This window comes from Trematomus bernacchii, unplaced genomic scaffold (genome assembly GCF_902827165.1).
Source record: "Trematomus bernacchii unplaced genomic scaffold, fTreBer1.1, whole genome shotgun sequence".
Taxonomy (NCBI): Eukaryota; Metazoa; Chordata; class Actinopteri; order Perciformes; family Nototheniidae; genus Trematomus; species Trematomus bernacchii.
Genome location: NW_022987689.1, coordinates 7,053,452 through 7,075,548, shown reverse-complemented (window position 1 = coordinate 7,075,548; position 22,097 = coordinate 7,053,452). Strand labels below are relative to the sequence as shown.

The 22,097-nt window shown below is 38.8% G+C and overlaps 1 protein-coding gene across 1 annotated transcript; it reads right to left on the bottom strand.

The window, feature by feature from the left end:
• LOC117488657 (cyclic AMP-responsive element-binding protein 3-like protein 3-B) lies at positions 1 to 20,297 on the bottom strand. The gene is made up of 10 exons (XM_034137679.1): positions 20,211 to 20,297; positions 18,882 to 18,980; positions 18,271 to 18,544; positions 17,571 to 17,689; positions 13,715 to 13,825; positions 13,382 to 13,488; positions 4,153 to 4,221; positions 1,271 to 1,352; positions 925 to 1,018; positions 1 to 852 (listed from the first exon to the last, which is right to left on the bottom strand). The coding sequence occupies exons 1-10, from the start codon at positions 20,229 to 20,231 to the stop codon at positions 740 to 742; spliced, it is 1,089 nt and encodes a 362-aa protein (XP_033993570.1). The 5' UTR covers positions 20,232 to 20,297; the 3' UTR covers positions 1 to 739.
• Positions 20,298 to 22,097: the final 1,800 nt, after the last annotated feature.

Here is a 22,097-nt window from a genome sequence, read left to right as displayed (position 1 = left end):
TTGAGATGTTATATTCACTATTTAAAAGAAACTCAAGTAAACTTTCCCTAATTAAAAGCTGGCATGAAGGTAAATCTTACTATTATGTGTGTATTGAATTCATCGAGCAGCTTTTGCTCATCATCTAATTAATTTGTTGGTGACATGTCATTTTTTTCACATATTCCCTCATTATTTTTGGGATTCAAATCTCTTCCAAATTGGACATATGGCATACTCCCCTTTTGGGGCTCAAAAAATGTATTTCAGTACACTTTTAATTCTCTTGTGCTTTGTCAGCATTGCACTGAAGTGTTACAAAATGCAAATCATTTCTGATAAACCATTTCAACATATACATTCAAAGTAAGTATTCAAATACAGTAGTGGTAGTACACAATGTTAATGTCATACATTTTGCAGTATCATGTATATAATACATGCTCCATTTTCCAAAGCAAAAATAATTAGGAATGTTTAAATGACCTCCTGGCCGACCTCAATCTGAGTGAGAGGGTGAATATCAGTTAAATCTTTTAACTAGCTACTTGTGTTTTGGAGCAGATGGCAAGCGCACCATAACACTTCATTCAGTCTCTGCAGTGGGAAATGGACGCTGACAATTATTCAGACTGCTCATCTGGATGCTGCGCATGCAAGCAAGTCTGCTTTTCTATTGCTCGTCTTTCCCCCTGGGGGTCCCGTGTAGATCAGTGATTTTCCCCATGCTTGTGATCATGGGGGGATGTGTTCAGCGTGTTCAGAGTTTCTCCATCATCCGGCACAGGGCCTCAACGCCCCTGGAGACGGAGAAGAGAGAAACAGGAGGGACTCCCTGCCCTTCATCCATTGACTGCAGGTTGCGGGACGGAACTGAGGGCAGAGATGTGGCGAGAGTTGGTGTTTATGTGTGTTTTAGAGAAAGTGAGAGTAGTGTATACACACCTTTGGTTTGTGTGTACTCCCCTTGGCTCGGTTGACTGTAGGGGTCTGGTTGAAGATTTGAAGAAATGAGGAGGGAGAAGGACAGGAGCAAAACCTGGACATAAAGCAAGAGAGCAGGCCAAAACAGAAGACAGAGGGAAATTACAGGATGCAAAGGGAAAACAAAAATTGATAGTTGTTTAAATAGATTTACAACGTATTAGGCATAACCTATATAACATTTTGTCTAAAAGATAATACGGTATATATCTTTACTTGTATCTTACTATTTAGTTTTTGCAGATTATGCCACCAGAGCAAATAGTCAGTGGTATAAACTAATGTAATGTTGAGTAATATATCTCACCAGGATGCAGGTCCCTCTGTGTGTTTTGCCGGAGCCGTTAGGAACGAGAGCTTGCAGGCGGCTGAGCTGCTCCAGCAGATCACTGCAATGCAAATACACACAGGAAGAAGATTGAGACTTTGTACAAGTTTCCCGCTAGGGGACACAGGTTTCTTTTGAAAAATAGGCAAGGCAAGGCAAGTTTATTTATATAGCACCTTTCAACACAAGGCAATTCTAAGTGCTTTACAAAAATGAAAGACATTAAGAGCATGAAGAAACATATTATGAAATGACATTTAAAAACACTCATTTAAAAGCAAAGGTATGAATAAAAGTTAGAGTGCAGTGTGAGATACACACATCTGAAATGTTTAGGTCTGACTCTCAATCATTGCAGCAATAGTTTTCTATCACCTCCCTTTCTTTCTACTTTCTTGTTTAACGTGTCCTTTAGTTATTTCCAGTGTTTCATGCTAAACGAACCCCCCTTTGGAAAATTATAATCTGACCCCATGGTAACTTTTGGTTTTCACCGAAACTATTCCTCTTTTTTAAATGCACATAGGCCTAGTTAAGTTTAAGTTGTCTTTTCTAGGACTTTGTGGGTGTCCTCCGCGAACCAGGGTCTTGAAACCAAAACGGCACACGTACACAGGAAATATTGGTGAGTATTTTTTCCAGAGTAATTACTATTTTGCTCTGAAATAGTGATATTTAATCATTTTGGAGTGTATTTATTACTCATAGCTTCTAGAGTGCGATCAAAAATGCAGAGTCAATTCTACTGGAGTTAAACCATGACCACGCTGTAACGGAGGTGATCTCTGGGGCCATAGATCTCGGTCTCCGTTACGGATTATATAGCTTCATTATTGGCGAAGTATATTCATTTGTTCCACGCTAAAACATTGCACAGGAAGCATGTGATTATATGTCATTTATGCATATATTTGTCACGATCTGTCTATGTTTTAGTTTGTCTGTCTCTGTTTCCTGTTTTAGTTTGAAAAGTGTTCCCCCTCCCGTCTTGTCTGTTGCTGGTGATTGCGTTCACCTGGTGCCCTGTGTTTCTCCTCCCTCCTCACCTGTGTCTTGTTGGTTTGATTAGTCCTGTGTGTATTTAGGTTCTGTTTTCCTGTTAGTGTGTGTGTGTGAGGTCCTGGTGGCTGGTGACTGTGTTCACGTGAGACAGTCATATTGAGGCTGTGTATCCTGTACCACAAAGAGGAATAAATGCCCACACCGGGTTGTATTTGAACTCTCTGCCTCTGCCTCCTTGCTTGGTCGGGCCGCTCAATGGTCAGCTTCACACACGCCCACTCATGTTCCTTAAGCACTTTGGTTTATTGACCTTTTTTATTGTAAAGATCATTATGGTTCATTTATTCTATTCTGAGTAAAATTACCTTCTATTGGGAGTAAAATTACCTTCTATTATGAGTAAAATGGCAGTAGAGTTGTTTTTAATATACACTACATAGTAAATAACCATTAAGCAGAGTCAAATCTAAGCACATAATAGAGTAAAATGAACTCTAAAAATACAACTCTGAACAAAGAGTACATTTTACTCCATATAGGTTGGGACCAAATGTTATATTTTTAGAGTAAAATTTTCTTCAATTTGAGTCAATTTTACTCAGAGAAATTTACTGTGTAGGGGACTTTAACTCCAATACACGTAGGGGACTTTAACCCTAAAAATACTAAGCCTGAATATATCCATTAAAAGCAGCGGCAAAAAGAAAAGTCTTCAGCCTGGATTTAAAAGTAGTAAGAGTTGTAGCGGACCTGCATGTTTCTGGGAGTTTGTTAGGCATATTTTTTTCAGTGTCCGGGAACAATGGCAACTTAAAAGAAACTGAAAGTAGAACAGCGTGTGGCAGAAAAGTGCAGGAACACGACCTCTCATCACGTTTTGTTTCAACTCACGCATCACTCTGCCAGCTTCAGAAAGAAAGCAGCATAATGAGTTGGCAGGATGGAGAGAAAGAAAAGTCAGAGAACACTGTGTGAGGTTTCACTGCATAATTGGATGAGCTTTTTATTCTGGAAAATGTGCCCTTAGCCTAGTCAGTCTTGTTTGAAAAGAAGTTGAACATTTTCATAAGCAGGTTTCTGGAGAGCGAGGGGCAGGGGACAAAATAGAGATAAATGAAACTCTGAAAGATATACTCCAAAACGCATCAAAGGCAGAAAAGAGGCATTTAATTAATCTACATAAAAACAAATCCAATGGCTTTCAAGAAATAAGGGCAAAAACAAAGATAAAACATGGACGGTTTATTTCCTGTGTTCAGGAAAATGCCCATTACAGAGTGTCTCTGTGACAGTAATTGGAATATTTGGAGGAGGATGCTGAGCTGCAGTTGGCTCAGTAGGTAAACTGACGGTTAACTGAACCCCTCCCATCTAACAGTGACAGTCCAATCACAGGTGAGCCTCTACCTGGACGGCTGAGATTAGGAGTTTGTGTCATGACAACATGTGGTCTTGACCAGCTTTTATTAATGTAATTCTGACATTTCTGTTTTTTTTTTCAGCTGTGGCATTCATTTTCAGTCTTTAGGTACCATATGAAACCATGAAATACATATAAGATCTCATTTTACTGGGTCTTCATTAAAACAAGTCAGCTGGAAACGTATCCAAAAAAGGAGCTAGGGTTAGCTTTATTAATTGGAGCATCTGCTTACACCTGCGAGGGGGAGTTTGTAATTTCAGATGGTAGCATATTTCTTAAAGCCAGTTTTAAACAAAAAAGACAAGCAGCTAATGGTTTGAGCCTCTGAAATGTGCTGGAAATGTGCTGATTTAGTTTGCTTCTAATTCACCATAGATTAAATGTATTTGCATTGTTGGTCAGACAAAACAATTTATGAGAAGATTTGAGGACTCACCTGTTGGTCTCCTCCAACTGCTGGATCTTTCTCTGCAGCTTGAGGTTGTGAGCACTACATGCGGACATCCTACAGAAAGAGACAGCAGAGAAGAGGGGAGATATAAATATAAAAAAAACATATCATATTTTTGTTATGATGTTGGATGGTCCCCCCTATGTTTGTCCAATGCCAATATCCGTGTGCTGAGGGTTATCTCGCATCTCATTCTGTCATCTAGCGAACACCCTCCTTTTTCTTCTTCTGCTGTTTGCTCTTGCTTTTGTTTATCACAGTGCGTCACACTCTATTATGGTGTTATCTGAGCTGAACCACGACTGATGATGATGCCATGTTTTATGCTCTGCATGAATAATTTCCAACATATGCTGACTCTGCTCATTGGGTGAAAATCTCCTCATGACGTCCAGCGACAACAAAGCTCATGCTTAAATTAGTGTTGGTGGCACTCTATCAGATATTTAAAGCTCCTATAAAATAAACACGATTTTAAAAAGTGACATGCACAAGGTATGTTTGGCCACTTTGAGGCCCTGCTGTCAGCGCAAATATGCATTTGTGTCTGACCAAAGGTAGAAACACAAATACTGTTCTAAGACTTTCAATGTAATTATAACTAAATGTTAATTGATTCAGGGTAACCCTACTTTTCTGACATGAGTCACTGTCATGGGAAACCTTGTTTTTCTGTAGGTGTGATGGGAAGAAATAGCCAATGAGGGGGAGGAAGGCAGGATTAACAAATGTAAAGACATTTTTAACACATTTAGTGGGGCTGGCTGTGACAAGACTTGATCTTCACTGCCAGGAGGTAGAGGAGGAGGAGGAGGACTTTACTGAACTCTTGGCAAAACCTCCTGCACCTCTGTTGGGGGTCTGTTGCAACCAAGCAGCATCCTCAACTTCCAATTAATCCAACACAGAGCACAGCTGCTCTTTTGTGCTTCTGGCTATCATACTACATGTTGTTTTCTGTCCAAGTGTCCCCAAATCAGACAAAGAAAGCTCACAGCTGCACTGTGTATGTACATTGTTCTGATGTGCTGGAAAACCCACACATTCTGAGATTGTTCAATACTCATATGTCAGCCCTGAGCTACCGTTTTTTGAAATATTCAGTGTTAAGGAATAATTCTTCTAGATATCTAACCTTTTACTCTGACATATGTTATCTCCTCTAAGGAAAGGCCTTGGTGCCATATGTGTTGTTGTCCCCAGTGTGAGACCGGTCAACTTGACTGGCACGTAGGGTAATTGTTGTGAGAACACTGAAGCATTTCTTTATCGGTGTTTGTGGGCTCTCGGATGTGAAATCCTTGAGGCCATGAGCGTTGGACGCAGATGATTCAGTGTTTAGTCTACTCCTTCAGAGATGTTGATTCTCTGTGAACCTGTTAAAAGGTCTAGCATAGAGAGAGGTTCTTCAGAATTGACGTGGCAACTCTACCGTGTGGTCAGAACCTCTGACTCTTTGATTTGTGATGTGAATCCTCCGGCCGAATACTCTGAATAAACCCATCAGTGTTTGACATCAAAGCTCCAACTCTCACCGTGTCTCCTTCCTGAGTCGGTGACTCCATGCATTACTACACAGAAGTTTCCTCCACAAATTGGCGTTGTCGGCAGGATACCAACATATCTTCAGAGACTGGTAAGTGTGATTTCAAATCTACATTTGGACATTGCCTTACCAGAATCTGTGATTGACGGTATCCTAAAATTATCTGTGAAGCTAAGCGGCTGCGTTTCGTTTTGGTTAATGAACATTTGGGGCTAGTAACCCCAGGGGATCATCCAGGGACTCTGTCTTGGCTGGTTCCCTCTGTGTGTGCTGCTCGGGACGTATGTGCCGTGCAGGCATACACGGAGATGTTTAAAAAGACCTTAATGAGGGCAGCAGTAAAGTGGAACTTCTGTGTGAAATCAAAATAGAGATTTGTAATGAACAAATCGCCGAGATTCCGGGGGTTTCAGCGGCCAACACTAGCAGTTAACTAAAGCAGCCAGAGATATTACCCCCAGCGCCTCTAAAAAAAACACGGCTCCAGCTGCTGCGGCTCCGGGGAATGTGTGTCAAATGCCTCCCCGTATCTGCATGAGCTGGTGCCGTGAACTCAGAGGGAGAAAATCACAGCTTTTGTCTATAGCTTTAACTCACACCACCGCCGTCTCTATTAAAAACGAGACTGTTTAAAAGCACTCTCGTGGCTTGTGGCCGTTTACGACGTGCTGGCCGGTGCGAGGTGCGTGCATTACCTGATGCGACAGGCTCCCTACATTGCTGGAGGAGCTGATGTCGGTCCGGGGTGCATACATAAAATTATAGGCTAATTGATCATGGGTGGGCAGTGGTATGCAAGTGTAGAGCAAAACTGTGTTTCATCGTTGGGATGAGCATGATGGGAGGTGTGTAGGCTGGTCAAGTAGGACTACAGTTAACTGTGTGGTTTCGGATAGAAAGGGTAGAGGAAAAAAAGTCTATGTGCTCTTGATCGGGGGGGCATAGCACCACTAGAGCAGGGATAGTGGAGTCGCAAGAGGATAAGCTAGTTATTGCTCTTGGACGGTCTTCAGGCACCGATCTAAGGACTTGTGTACAAGGGTGGAGGCACGAGTCAAGGTGCCCCACTGGGTTCCCATTGGGAGAGATCAAATGGTCCCTACCCCCTCTGAAACCTCTTTAATCCGGACTAAATTGAGCTGGATGAATTTTTGCTGTCACGCTGGTGTTTATTATGAGTTCATCATGTTTGTTTGTCTGATTGTTTGTATCAGGGGTCTATATTGGTTTGTCTAACCGCCGTCTTGTGCATGTTTTGTAACAACTAATAATGAATCAGTCCATAGCCAGGGTAAAATAAACTAAGCTTTAGTTAACTCACCAAAAGTAAATGACTTCAGAAAGATAAATAATATATAGTGTTTTGCAAAATTCTGGTAGTATAGATGTGCTGCAAAATGAAAATAAATAGCAAAAGAGTGTTTTATGTCCTGCATCTGAGTGTGCAGAGGAAATGTAAACAAGAAGCACACTGTTCAGGGTGTGCGCTGCATCTGAGTGTGCAGAGGAAATGTAAACAAGGAGCACACTGTTCAGGGTGTGCGCTGTAGGTGTAAGAAGAAGAGAAGATTATATTACTTTAAGAATACATTCTTAAATTGTATTGCTGGTATGTTAAGATATGTTTGTGACCTTTTATAAACCCTATGCCCCGTCCTGCACCCTGAGACCCTAAGAGGCATCACTGCTGGTCGTAAAAAACCCTGCCTGAGGAGGTCAGGGTTGCAAAATCTGTCTGCTGTTTTAGGTCAATATTGTATTATTTGTTTAATTTATTCTTAAATCTATGTATTGTATGGTAATAAAAACGTAATGTATTGAACACATTCCGAAACAAAGCTGATAAGACAGAACTTGACTCAGACATAATACAAATTATTGTTGAAACCTTTTGCGCTGTTGCTGCAAAATGGAAACTTTGTTGATTATCTATTCCAACTGGCCACTGGATTCAGATAATTAATATAAGTTGAAGTTTAATTACAGTTTTAAATATAGTTTAACATTCTTTATTAAACTGCTTCAAATGATTTCTCGTATCAACCAATTGGTCTCCAGAGACATTACTAAAATTATAATAGTTGTTAAACTACTGACAAGTTTTCTGAAACCGATTTATGAACAAAAGAGTAAAGGTCGCTGGTTAAGCCAGGATCAATATATTTGTTGACGTTTTCATTACAGTGTGCATAATAAATGTGTTAAATGAATTGAGCAATTCTTTAAAAAGTATAATGTTGCAATCTCTTTACAATAAGTAATTACAGTTAACAAAGAAGTAGAGGTTGTTTTCCAAGGGCCTCTCCTTCACAGCCCTACACTTTAAATCATGAGACTTTCAAATCATAACAGACAGAGATCGGTATCACTTTGTGTTGCAAGCCAAATCCATGTAAAGGTTCTACTTGAGCCCAATTTAAATACCATAAAGAAAGTATTGAACCCAGCTCAAGCTAAATGTCAAATGTATTTAATTAATGTACAAGTGTTTTGATTTATTTCAAATGTTCTAATCTCAGCTTCTTGCGAGTTCAGTCGAAGCAACAAATTGTTTCTCATAACATTCTCACTGCTGTCCCAAATGTTTTAACCTTGGGCAGACAAGCTGTTCACACACCCACACACCCACACACACCCACACACACACTTTGGATAAGTAGTCACCTTATCCACATTGTAAATTGTTGCCTTCTTTAAAGTTATTAGTAATTTAAGATTAATTATTAAATTAAATGTGGTACATAAGATAAAATAAATAAAATAACTTGACTTGATCATTTTGTTCACAACATTAGACCTGTCCTCTAATCTCTACTAGAATAAGATAAGTGTGCATGTTTGGATGTTTTAACACTCCTGTAATGTACCTAATCTTGATATCTTTTTCATTACAGAGCTGGGGAAATGGTGTATTGATTAGATTCTGATCCGTGCAAGTCCAATTCTGACTGACTTTAGTTCTAATGTTAATGTTAATTTGACTTCAACCCATAAGTAATTATTTAAATTAACTCTAAATGTCACATGATGATGGATTAGTGTTCCACATTTCTTCCACTAATTTGTTTTACAATTAGGCCAAAGGTAAAGAGAGACATTGATGACCTTGTGTCCCTTTTGTTAGTACGTGGTTCCATTTTGTCTATGGCCTTGGACGGCTTCACTAAAAGTCACCCAGTTCTGCCCTGCTGCAGTCCGGCTGAGTGCAGTCACAGAGATGCTATGGCTGCTCTACATGACATTAATGGTCTGGTCTGAATGGACACCATTTCCTGCTCCCAGAGAGAATGACACTCCTCAAACTGAACATTACAGCCGTTGATACTGTCTCACATGGGTCTGCTCCCCCCCCACTGAGCCATGACCTGAAAGCATGACATCTGCTATGAACACTTGGAAGCCTCCCTGTCACACCAGCACCAACCCTTGGGTCAGTCAGATGAGACTAACGGCTTCACTTAGGGCATTTGGTTCAGATACATGACTCTCGTTACCGCAGAGTGGGTTGTTTTTAAGGCTATTCATACTACCATGCAGAGGATGCCTGTAAATTGGCCAGCTGGTAAAAGCCCCTACTATTGTTTCAAATAGGCCTAATGTCAGGGGTCTCTTAATGTCTAGTTCTACATGTATTCACATTATATAGACAATGTTTCCACCTGGTAAAACTGAAGGCTGCACAAAACTCAGGCTACAATACAACCATTCTGTTCTGCTCTATCGATTCAATATATAGATTCTACATCAAAACAATTAGCTTTTATTGTTTCCAATGATAACGTCACCTTCAGTGGAGGAATGCAAACCTGTTTTCAAATGTAAGGTTTTGATTTTGTTTGACATTTCTCAGTAATGACACCCTCAGACACCCACTATCATTCCTGCTATGCCTTCAGTAATAACTCAGATGTTAAAGGGATGAAACCTTTCCTCCCAAATCAGATATGCTTTGTTTTTCAACAAATGTATCAATTTCCTGCATAATATATGTTTCTCACAATGGGTTTTTGTAAGCTGCACACAGGTGATACTGAGTCTTCTCGATTAATAGATTATAAACTATACCATGTTTAAATAGACTCCTAAGTTATTATTTCATATGTACCATATGTAAGAAAAGGGAGGGAAGAGTCAATTATATTGAGTAATTGATTTTATATTGGGTAATTTATTTCTCAAACCTATGTTTTATGGAAGAGACTAAATATTTCTGATAAACTAATATTTTATCAAAAGGTAAATGGTGAATTAATATACCTTTTAGAATCATTGAGAAGGGGTTATATCCACAGGGACTAGCTCACCTTTAACTTACAATAACATTTCTCTGCTATGGACTGATGAGTATATGATTCTTGCATGTTCAATGACTAACACAAACCTTCAAAATGATAATGTGCATGTGTCAGGAAGGCTCCCAAATAATTCTGAGGGGCCTATCCTATTTTTGTAATTAAATGATAATGTACTAATCCATTACTTTGAGTTGTCTTCACTCAGAAAACATCCCTATCAAGTGTTAACCCAATAACTAGGACAGCTCTCAAGGCCAAGGGTCAGAGAGAGAGGGTCACACTCTCCGGGTGCAGAGAGCACCCCCAGCCACGTGCAAGGAAGCACGAGGTCGTTCGAGATGGGATGCTTCTCTTCACCTTTCTGATAAGATGGGATGCTTCTCTTCACCTTTCTGCTAAGAGGGGGTTCTTCTCTTCATCTTTCTGCTCGGTGGGCTCTAGCAGACAACCCTGCAGGACGAGCGAGGGCTTCAGAGGCTTCTATAATACAATGTTCCATGTTTCTTGGAGGAGTTTGATGTCTTCCTAACCTCTCCCATCACGGGGGGGACACCTGGATGCATCAGGAATACGCAGTTGTACTCAAGCAGATAGCAGAAGGAATACCGGCAGATGAGCCTCCGTCTCACTGGGGGGTCAGCTACAGTGCTCACTGAATGAGCCACACAAAAGCAGAGCAATTGGGGGGTTGAAATATGGCGCTCTGATGAAGAAGAGTTTGAGCCAATCAGCACCTCAGTGCTAATCTACAGTATCAGGATACCTTTACACACCAGACACTCGGTGTCATAAAGGGAGGAGGAGAACGAGTCAGGAAGCCTGACGGACATGTTCTTCCAGCTCTCGTACAAAGATGAACTTTGAATTGAATGACCAGATGTTTAAAGATGTACAATTAATGATTGTTTTTTATATTTCCAATGACCAGACATGTGTTAAGTAGTGGTGATAAATATATTTAGTCAGATCAGATTAGATTTTCACACTAAACAAAATTAATAAATAAATATTCTCAGATTATAAGGTATTGAAGAATAAGGTATTTCTAATATTATAACAGATAATGTTAATATCCTTAATCATCCAGCAATCAGGCTTAACAACACAACTCTGTAATGTATTACCCATGCACAGACAGACATAAAATGATGTTTCAAGTACTAGATTAATTTCAGTTTTGGCCCAAAACAAATATTTATAATAATTCATATAACAATTATGTAGCATATTTGATCCTCAAATTAGAGAATTATAATTTAAAGAAATTGATATTCTATATTCAACATTAGATAAACACAGAAGAACCCTTTCCAAGTACCATAAGTAGATGTTCAGGTAAGTATGGCTAATAAGAATAATTGATAGACTTAATTTGGTACAGATCAGTTGTAGCATTTACAAATGTATGAATTAAAGTTTTAAGAATGTTTAATTTTTCCCTTTCAGGTTGTTACACTACACGACAAATATCTGACTTTTCCTTTTCAGATTTTGAACAATGTATTTGATTAAAATGAATGTATTGATTTTTCTAAGACTAAGTGCCTTACTCTTGACTAAAGCGTAATGAAGTAAACGTAAAGTAATCCTAAAATTGAGGACACTGCAACTTTGTGGATTACAGATTGATCAAATCACCACTGTGAATTTTATGCCTTAGCTGGATCTCTTATGATCCTAAGTTTTAAATGCTTTTGACTAGTGATTGCCTTAAAGCAAATCTTTAAGCTGTTTCTGGTTTTGATTTTATAGTTTGATAAATGACATTAACTAATGGTTTAAATGATAAAAGATATTAGTTTAAAACAAATATTTTGCTATTATGTATCTGTGTTTTATGTGTGTTCATTATTATGCTTTTGACAAAAGATGCTCCAAACACTGATGAGAGATAATTTTTCCTATTATGATTGCCTGTATCAATCATTGTGATTGAATGTTTCAATCTTATTCTACTTTGTGATGTAATTGAATGTAAGGTGAGACCACACTCGAATCTGAAGACGCCTATTGATTTAAGTATTGACCAGAATTATTAGACTAATGTTTTAAGGTTATCAAAAATGATAAAAAGAGAGGAACTGTTAAGGAATAATTCTTCTAGATATCTAACCTTTTACTCTGACATATGTTATCTCCTCTAAGGAAAGGCCTTGGTGCCATATGTGTTGTTGTCCCCAGTGTGAGACCGGTCAACTTGACTGGCACGTAGGGTAATTGTTGTGAGAACACTGAAGCATTTCTTTATCGGTGTTTGTGGGCTCTCGGATGTGAAATCCTTGAGGCCATGAGCGTTGGACGCAGATGATTCAGTGTTTAGTCTACTCCTTCAGAGATGTTGATTCTCTGTGAACCTGTTAAAAGGTCTAGCATAGAGAGAGGTTCTTCAGAATTGACGTGGCAACTCTACCGTGTGGTCAGAACCTCTGACTCTTTGATTTGTGATGTGAATCCTCCGGCCGAATACTCTGAATAAACCCATCAGTGTTTGACATCAAAGCTCCAACTCTCACCGTGTCTCCTTCCTGAGTCGGTGACTCCATGCATTACTACACAGAAGTTTCCTCCACATTCAGAAGTATGAATATGTTGGCCTCACTAGACTCAGACTGAACAATCTTTTTCTGTTAGTTTGTATTATAGATATATCAATCCACAACATGTTCTATTTCCCTTAAATAAATACTAAAATAAGTTGCGTTTAACAATGTGCCCTAGTACAAACAGGCCTTTGTACTCATTATATTCTCTCACTTATTTTATTCAGCACTTGATATAATACATGTGTGGTTTGTTTTGGAAACATCTGCCTTTTTGTGGCTCTAGAGCTATAATTAAAAGATGTTGGCAGGGACAGTACACAGCTTTTCAGTTGTACCAGAGTATGCTTTGAATTAATTTACATTTATAGTGTCTGTTAAAAATATATGTGGATACTTTAGAACAAATATTGTTCCATATCTCTTGTGTTTTGCTTTTGGCAACATAAGTCTGATATTTCTGTGCTGAATTCCCCAGTTATCCATTTACTTTGGGTACAGCTTTATTACCCTTTTCTCTTGAAAAACCTTGTGTAAGTATCTGAGTCTCTTAGGTTAGTTCAGCCATCACAGCTACTGCCATTCAGCTTTTTGTCTATTTTAAAATTCCCAACCAGCAAATGCTGTTGCTTTGAGTTTCTCCGCGAGTCTGAGAAGCTTTTCATGGAAATGTTCCAATCCAATCCATGCAGCAGTTTGGTAATGTTGTGAAAAACCAGGCTCATTATAGAGTGCTACAGAGCACAACAAATTATTACAGATCAAAGTTCAATTTCTAGGCCAATGTACTCTGAGAAAACAAGTGATGTTGCTTTAGTGCAGCTGGCTCCTACCTTCCCTCCAGACTATCAACATATTCCCTCTTCTTCTTCCGACTCTCTTGAGCTGAGCGCTTGTTGCGGATCTTCCGACGGATTTTCTTCAAAATCCTCTCTTCAAACTTGTCAGGGTGATGAAACATATGGGTGGATAGGGATACGAGAGAATAAAGAGGAACGAGTAAGTGATGGGAAACTGGGTTAGCAGGAAGAAACTGGCAGAGGTTTTCAAACGTTGTACAGATTTAGATTTTGAGTCATGCATGTGTGTGCCAGAAACAGAGGAGGCAGTGAATGTGGAAAGATGTCTGCCCTACATACAGTACTGTATGTTTCTTGCTCATGTACCTTGGACAGGGGCAGTTTTCCGGGTAAATTCACCCCTTCTCTAGCCAGAAGCTTCTTCTCATCCTCATTTAGTATAAGCTCATGCAGGCAATGCTGGGGAAATCGCAGCGCCTGTGAACCAGATGACAGAATATACCACTTAAGGTGACTCTCTGGACAGTTTACCTAGACAAGACACTGGACCAGTTCATAAAATATTTGGTGCAAAGGATGCTCTTTACTCGAAGTTAGACATGTCTCTAGTCAAATTACAAAGAATAGCAGTGAACTGTTCAATTAGTTATTATTCCTTTGTTGTTAACACTGAGACTTTTTACTCAATATTCCCATTGGTTAGAAAGTTTTCAAAAAGTCATTATTTCACAGACATATTTAACTCTTTCTTATTGCTTGCTGAAAATCTTGAGCTAGCACATCAAAACCAAAAGCTAACTGAATTTAATTAATTATTTTTTGCTGTTGGAGTATATTATAGGCTTGCTGAAAACAATGTTGTTATGACAGTAGGGAAATTGCATGTACAATACTTCTTAATTACAATTAATTGTGTAATGAAATGTGTTGTTTTTAAAATAGGCTAATTGTATTTTTCTCCAAAAAGACGATATACTTTTGAAGGGTTACATTGGTTATAAAAATTTACCGGGAATGAGACTACTCAAGTTTCCAACCCGGTATCACGGCAAGGCGTGAACATGTGACGATCTACCATGCTGGGAGACGTGAATATGTCACGGTTTCGTCCCTTCAAACGTGACAGTTACACGGTATTGTTAACATGGCCCAACCAGTGGAGAAATACCCGGAAGTGCCTAGCAAATGGTCTACCGCGCCTATTGGTCGGTTTTTATTGTCAAAATTAGATGTTTTTAATTTATTTTTTAATCGTCACACTCGATTTTGCCGATTTTCTTGTTGCCCTAGCTGGTCGACACCTCTTTTAGCAGAAACAAAGGCTACATTAATGTATTAAATCGATGTTAATCCATGTGTGTGGAGGTGAGGATGTGGAATTAACGGATGTGACGTTGTGCGATTGCGTTGCCAGGCAACGCAATTTACAAACTCTTCAACTACAACCCTAATTATATTTAAAAACATTTTAGACGGCCTCACGAAATACTTTAATGTAAATTAAAATGTAAATGTGAAGGAATGTGTGTAATGTGGTGATTGACATTATTCACCCACGGATCTATGGGTTGGGGGTATTGTTCCGCACGGACATTTTAGTTAACCGGACTCCTGTTGATGTGAAATCCGAAAACATTTAAAAAAAATAAAATAATACTTTATTCCGAGTTTGCTTGCTTTTCTCTTTGGAGGTCATCACATAACGGCATTGTAATACACGGTTCGGCTGCATTAAATATTACATATCTGCCGTAGTTCTGTATTTATAGAGCCCTGATGAGAAGACTTCTGGACAAACAGGAAGCACTGCCGCCAAAACTGAAAACGTGACGTGGATCATAAATATATCAGCAATTAAACAACATCTTACATTTATTTTCACACAATACGTCTCCTTGCAGTATCAATACTAATTCGGCTGACTTTTATATTTGATCCAATTGGTAGATAGGCTGTATTTACACAATAACGGTGCACAGCTGATAGAAAGGCACATCTAGTGGTTAAAGCACGTTATTGAATTTTATTATTTTATTATTTTTCACAAAAATGAAACCATCAATAGCAGAAACAGAATTAACTGTCATTAGTAAACCACCCAAAAAAAAAGATCATAAATGGTTTTGTTTTATATATATTTTAAGGATAATAATAGCAATGTAACACTGTCTATGACACTTACTGTATAACATTGATTTGAAAAACATACAGAAAAAACTAATTCACTGCCCTTAATAAAGTATTTAAATATACATTTCATGTGTGCTGTTTTGTTTAGATCATTGACATCTGGAGCTCTTTTAATGTCCTTTTTGATTATTGTTACACCAGGTCTTGTCAAAACCTTTATTCCATGTTCAATATCCATTACTAAACAAAACAGCAATTCTACTCCACTACAATTCAGAGGTTAACCTGGTATTTTTACTCCACTACATTTATTTGAGTTACTTTGCAGATTCTGATTAATGATGTGAAATATAAACAACCCTTAAATCAGGCTTTAGTTACACCTGAGTAAAATTCAGGGAAAGGTGATTGTCAAGTGCCAACAATCAGGAGAGATATTTGATAGTTGCTGCTTGAGAAGACTAAACATTTATCTGCAGATCCCTATAAAGTATATTCATTACTCGTTATTCTCTACTAATAGTTAATGAAAGACTGTATATAATGGCTATTTTGCATATCCCTTTCAAGATTTCAAGATTTTCTAAGGATCATTGACATATCATATACACAACTAATTCAATAACGTGCTTTAACCACTAGGCGGTGCACACAAGGTACACACAGCCATAATAACTTTGTATTATTAGTGTAGGACACTTGTGTATGTATAACATCTGAAGATGTGTAGTTTTATTCATGTTTTCACATAATTGTACAGGATATTGCTATATTATTTCACATGTTTTACTTATAATATCTGATTTGTAAAACATCACAGACAGAAAGGTATATCCGTCATTTAACAGTAAGCTATTGGAATTCTGAATCCATAGATGTGTCTCCCATCACCCAAATCCCCTGACTATTCTCTCAACTCAGTATTTACATTCTTATATTCAAAGAAAATCAGTAATATCTTTAAAAACGACAAGTCCTTTTATATCAGCTGTGCACCGTTATGGTGTGTATAACGTTTTTTTTTCCGGATTTCACATCAACAGTAAGTCCGTTTAACTAAAATGTCCGTGCGGAACAATACCCCCAACCCATAGATCCGTGGGTGAATAATGTCAATCACCACATTACACACACCCCTTCACATTTACATTTAATTTACATTAAAGTATTTCGTGAGGCCTTCTAAAATGTTTTTAAATATAATTAGGGTTGTAGTTGAAGAGTTTGTAAATTGCGTTGCCTGGCAACGCAATCGCACAACGTCACGTCCGTTAATTCCACATCCTCACCTCCACACACATGGATTAACATCGATTTAATACATTAATGTAGCCTTTGTTTCTGCTAAAAGAGGTGTCGACCAGCTAGGGCAACAAGAAAATCGGCGAAATCAAGTGTGACGATTAAAAAATAAATTAAAAACATCTCATTTTGACAATAAAAACCGACCAATAGGCGCGGTAGACCATTTGCTTGGCACTTCCGGGTATTTCTCCACTGGTTGGGCCATGTTAACAATACCGTGTAACTCTCACGTTTGAAGGGACGAAACCGTGACATATTCACGTCTCCCAGCATGGTAGATCGTCACATGTTCACGTCTTGCCGTGATACCGGGTTGCAAGTTTCATGTAGCGTGTTATATTGTTTTTTTTTGGCATGTAAACAATCCCAAAGTTCCCTCCAGAGGGAGTTTCCCTCCCACAAACTCCTTTGTTTACTTCAATAACATAGTGACATCACTACGTTACACTTGCGCTTCTATTGCCTAGTGCTTCAACACATTGTACGTGGCTGAGGGGCGGGACATCTCTAAGCTGTTCACCAATCACAACAGAGCCGGCCAGCTAACCAATCAGAGCAGACTGGGCTCTGGTTTCAGACAGAGGGTGAAAAGAGCTGCTGCAGCACAGGCAGTATGAGAAAAATAAAGAGCTTTTTGAACATTAAAGTAGGTAAACATGTCACAGTAGAGGCACAAAATACAAATATGAACCTGACATTTAGCACAATAGGGCCCCTTTAAAACACCACACAGAATATTATGAGAATGCAACACACAAGGGTTTCCCCTGGGGGGCACATTGCTTACTGTCTGTCCTGGGCTAGAGAGCAGCAGGTCCTTCACTGTGAGAGTCTGAGTGGAGGTTTGGCTCGTAGTGAGGTAGTGTGCAATGCCAAACTGCTCTTGAAGGTCATCGGACTCCCAGCCTGCAGATTGAAGCAATAAAACAGCAGGTGGTTCACAAAATTGCCCCATGTGTATCAAACAAAGCACAACATTTTTAGGTTTTGTCTTTGTCTTGAATTATAACTCTTTGATTGCTGTTGTGTCACAGTTTTTTCTGTGTTTGATATATTTGTGTTGGGGCTGAATTGGTTTATTCAGTCGATTTCAAAGTATTTTAGCACTGAAGCTTCAATATTCAGCATTGTGAAAGGGGACTATCATTCAAAAGCTGTTCTCAAAAGCTGTTCTCAATTAGCTGTTCTCAAAAGACAAACTCCTTACGTGATGAAGTAAAAAAAATGGGAAAACCAAATGATTGCTCTCTGAAAAAACTATTATCTTTAATTAGCTCTCATTATTCTTTAATAGTAACACAAATTCATTTATTCTTATCTGTCCAATGCCCTGGTTCACCCTGGTTTTTATCATCACGTGATATTTAAACTCGCTTTTGAGACAATCTAATTATTTCACGGCTCACTGTATTTTCAAGTTCAACAGACTTTCTTTTGGTATTAATTATCAGTATTCATAAAAATCATTTTATCTGATCTTGTCTTACCTAGATCAATGGAAACGTCCGAGTTTCTTTCATTTGGTGATGGCTGGTTCTCTGGAAGTGCAGGCTGTGGGAAAGACGACAGGTCAAAGGCTGGGAAAGCTGTGCATAAGTGGGGGGGAAGGCCCTCTCTGTGCTCTGTCGAGGCGTCCTCGTTGATGCCGCTGTCGATGGTGCAGGGTGACCACAGGGGGGACGCTGGAGCCGAGGAGGAGTCGCTCCCCCCCAGCAGGGCGTCCAGGAAGTCATCAGCAGAACTTCCCCTGGGGCTCTGGGTCTAAGGAGGAGGAGGAGGAGGAGGGTATGTAAGCTTCATCCCATGGCAACACCACTTTTCGATAGCTTATTTAATCAGATAATCAAATTGACACAGATGAGCACAGACACGACGTAAACATACCAGCCATTTTTGTTCATACCAGTCTCAGTTTCAACCATAAAGGGAGACATAATGAAACTGAACGAGCTCCCCAGATAACAGATCGGGGAGCCCTTATCGGCCCTTATCGAGAATACAGACCATGTTCATATTTTCATAATGATATTTGTGGCTGGGATCACGCTTTCTCCGGAGTGGTTTGCCCTGTAGCCAAAAGGATGACCTCCATACTCACTTCATTATTTTCGATAGTCCATGGTTGGTTGCTGTGACAACCGGTGGTTTCATCCGTGTTCCTGAGCAGCAGGTCAATGAGGTCAATCCCGCCGTGCACCTGAATCAAATAAAGGCTCTGAGTAATGTGTTGGAAGTGGAGGTGTTCATTGTTTCTCTGAGGAAAAGCTGTATTTATAGCCTGTGTGCTTTTACTGCTTACTGTCAAATAACTATAATATCTTCAGTTATGGCCAATTCAAGACTTCTTACCTTAAAGGTAGGGTAGGTAAGTTTGAGAAACCGGCTCGAGATTGCTAGAATTTGAAAATACACAACCGGAGAAAATCTGCCACTTCCTTACAGAGCCCCTCCTCCAACACACACGAACACATGACCAATGAAGGCACGAGATAAGTTTGTGCACAGATGGAAGGCTGACAGGCAGGTAGGCCATCCAGTTATTTTAGCCGGGCCGGCTAAAATGATTGGTCGTGCTTTTTACAGTATTACGGCTTCCACAGATGACATTTCTTTATGGATTTTTTGTCAAAGCACTTAAGATATTCATTGCTATCGGGATGTTAAGAGCATTCCATGGAATATAACAAAAAGTGTATCTCGAGCCGGTTTCTCAAACTTACCTACCCTACCTTTAATATGAATTAAACATCTATTTAAGAGATGATTCAACCTCTGAATTATAAATACACAATTGACTCATTCCTGTAGTGCTATTTATCAATCTAGATGTCTGGTGTTTTGGTTGCCAAGTGTTGGAGATATTGGCCTTAAAAAGGTCTGCCTTTTCTTAAATATAATAGTAGATGACACTAGGCTTGTGGTATTCAAAGTGCCAAAAAATACTTTGGCCAAAAATTCAACAACAGTATCTCTTTCCATAAATCAGTACCCAGTTACTCAATACAAAACACAGTTCACTCAATTTCGTGTATTGCGTTTGAAAGAAAATAGTTCCTACACGAAACTGCTCCGAACAAGGCCTGTGTTTTATCTTGAGTACCCCGGACATGATTTCGGAAAAGACAATTTGCTGATGAGTTTTGAAATTAATATTTGTTCTTCTTCTTTGAGCACCATACGCAGAGAGCCATCTACTTCCATGAGTAAAAAGAAAACAAACATCTTTACGGCGAATACCTCAGCAAATCACACCTAACCCATAGGCTACTAATTGATCAATAGCACTATAGATAAGAGGAAACATTTATATATTTGATTTTTGGGAGAACTGTCCTTTTAAAACAATTTTTTTAAACCACTCAGACTGAAATATTGTCTTACACACAAACCAATAGCTGCACCCAATTGTCAAGTTAAAGTCTCTCACCTTGCCTGTATTCAGCATCATAATTCCAATATAAAAGCAGCAGCTGATGAAATGAACGTGAAACTATCCTGCAGGATTGAAAACACACAACCAGATCACCACGTTCCTCTATGTGTCTTTGACGTCTAGTAAGAATGTCTGAGACTTTTGCAAGGGACAAAGTCGAAAGGTCTTATCACGCAACTGTATTCCCCAGGCCCAGCCGATCACTGTCCAATCAGCTGCTTAGCAGTCAACTGAGAGAGCCAATTGCCACAAAAGGAAGACATATTCATTACTCAGAGTTGCTCACAGGTAGCAGAGAGTGACCTTTGATGTCATCAAGATAAGGGTTTGATTCCCTGTGTGGTTTCACATTCATTTGTTGTTGGGCAGGGTATTTTCTTTTGAGATAATCTCTTTTATTGGCTTCAAAGGCAGCAGATGGAGGGAGTCACACTTTAAATCTCATCTGTCACTGTCAGAAGAAAGACCAGGTTTATTGGATTTGATGTTGGTGTACCCTGTGATATAGCTGCAGTCTGAGGTTGAAAAAAGTGGTTTGAGTTAAATGTGTTCAGGGTTGCATTGTCATTAATTGAGTTTGCCAATGAACACTGCCTTGTTGTAAAGGGACAAAAGCAATAACATTTTGGGAAACTATCCTTCCACACTTCTAACTGAGTCTGCCAAACTTTTACTGAATTCACTTTCAATTTTCTCCATAATGGTCGAAGTGGTCCTTCTCGACAATCTTCACAGTTTTTTTTTTATGTCTTTATAAAAGAACTCTGTGCCGTTCCATCTATTACCAATGTTGAAGAACGATGTTGCAGAACGACCTCACCGTGCCTCACAGTTTCTTATCTTTATTGCAATAATTAGGGACATCTATTTTGTACTATTTGAATAATACTCACCATAAAGGGCAGACATTACGTAATATGTTCTCCAAGCAGTAATACAAGATAAACATGCACACACACATAAATAACCATCATCACACTGGGGAAGAACTGTTGAATGGCGGAGCTGTTATACCTCCTTCAGCACAGAATAACTATAATCAATGGTTTGTCGTCTTGTTTTGAGAATGACTTTCATCAACACAGTCCTTCCGTCACTCTCACCACTGTGTTGTGTTGTAACACTTATACGGGAAAATCTCACATGTAAATCTTGTTGCTCAAACCATCAAATAAATAAATAAGAAAATTAATTTTATTTTCTCCCTCCTAATTTATGTTAAAATAAATAATCTGAAGGAAACAAAGTCATTATATATTTTTTTTTGATTTTCATTGGATTCTTTTTTTTTTTTACAAATCTTTTTATTGCAAACAAGTCATAATCCAGGAAATGACAAGAAGTAAGAACAGTAATAATCAATACAAAACAGTACAGATGTTACAATTAGCAAATGAAGACAATGGGGATCATTACAGGACCTCCTTGAAAATAAAATAAAGGGATGTATTGCTCCATATTCACTTCAGGGTTCGTAGAGAGTCCTTGTTTACAGTTTTTTTTTTTTTTTTTCATTTAACCCCCACCCACAGGTATGGTAAAATAACTGAATAAGTCATTTTCATGTTGTTGTTTTAGTGTATTCTGTGGATAAATCTAACCCCCTGAAGCTGCTCTGAAGGGATTTCAACACTTTGTGGTGACAGCTCAGGGTTTTTGGTGAACAAAAATACAATTTGAGAATCTCTAAACTGTTAAAAAAATCCTCATATATATGTTTTTAATATATAAGGGAAAGGTTAAAAGTCAGCCAAGTGAATTTGCTTGGAGCCTGTGCATTATGGTTTCATGAGGGTACAAGCCAGAAGGATCAGAAACAGAAATAATTCATACACTGCGTCCCCATTACAAACCCTTTGTGATCTTCCTCAGTGTTTCTAG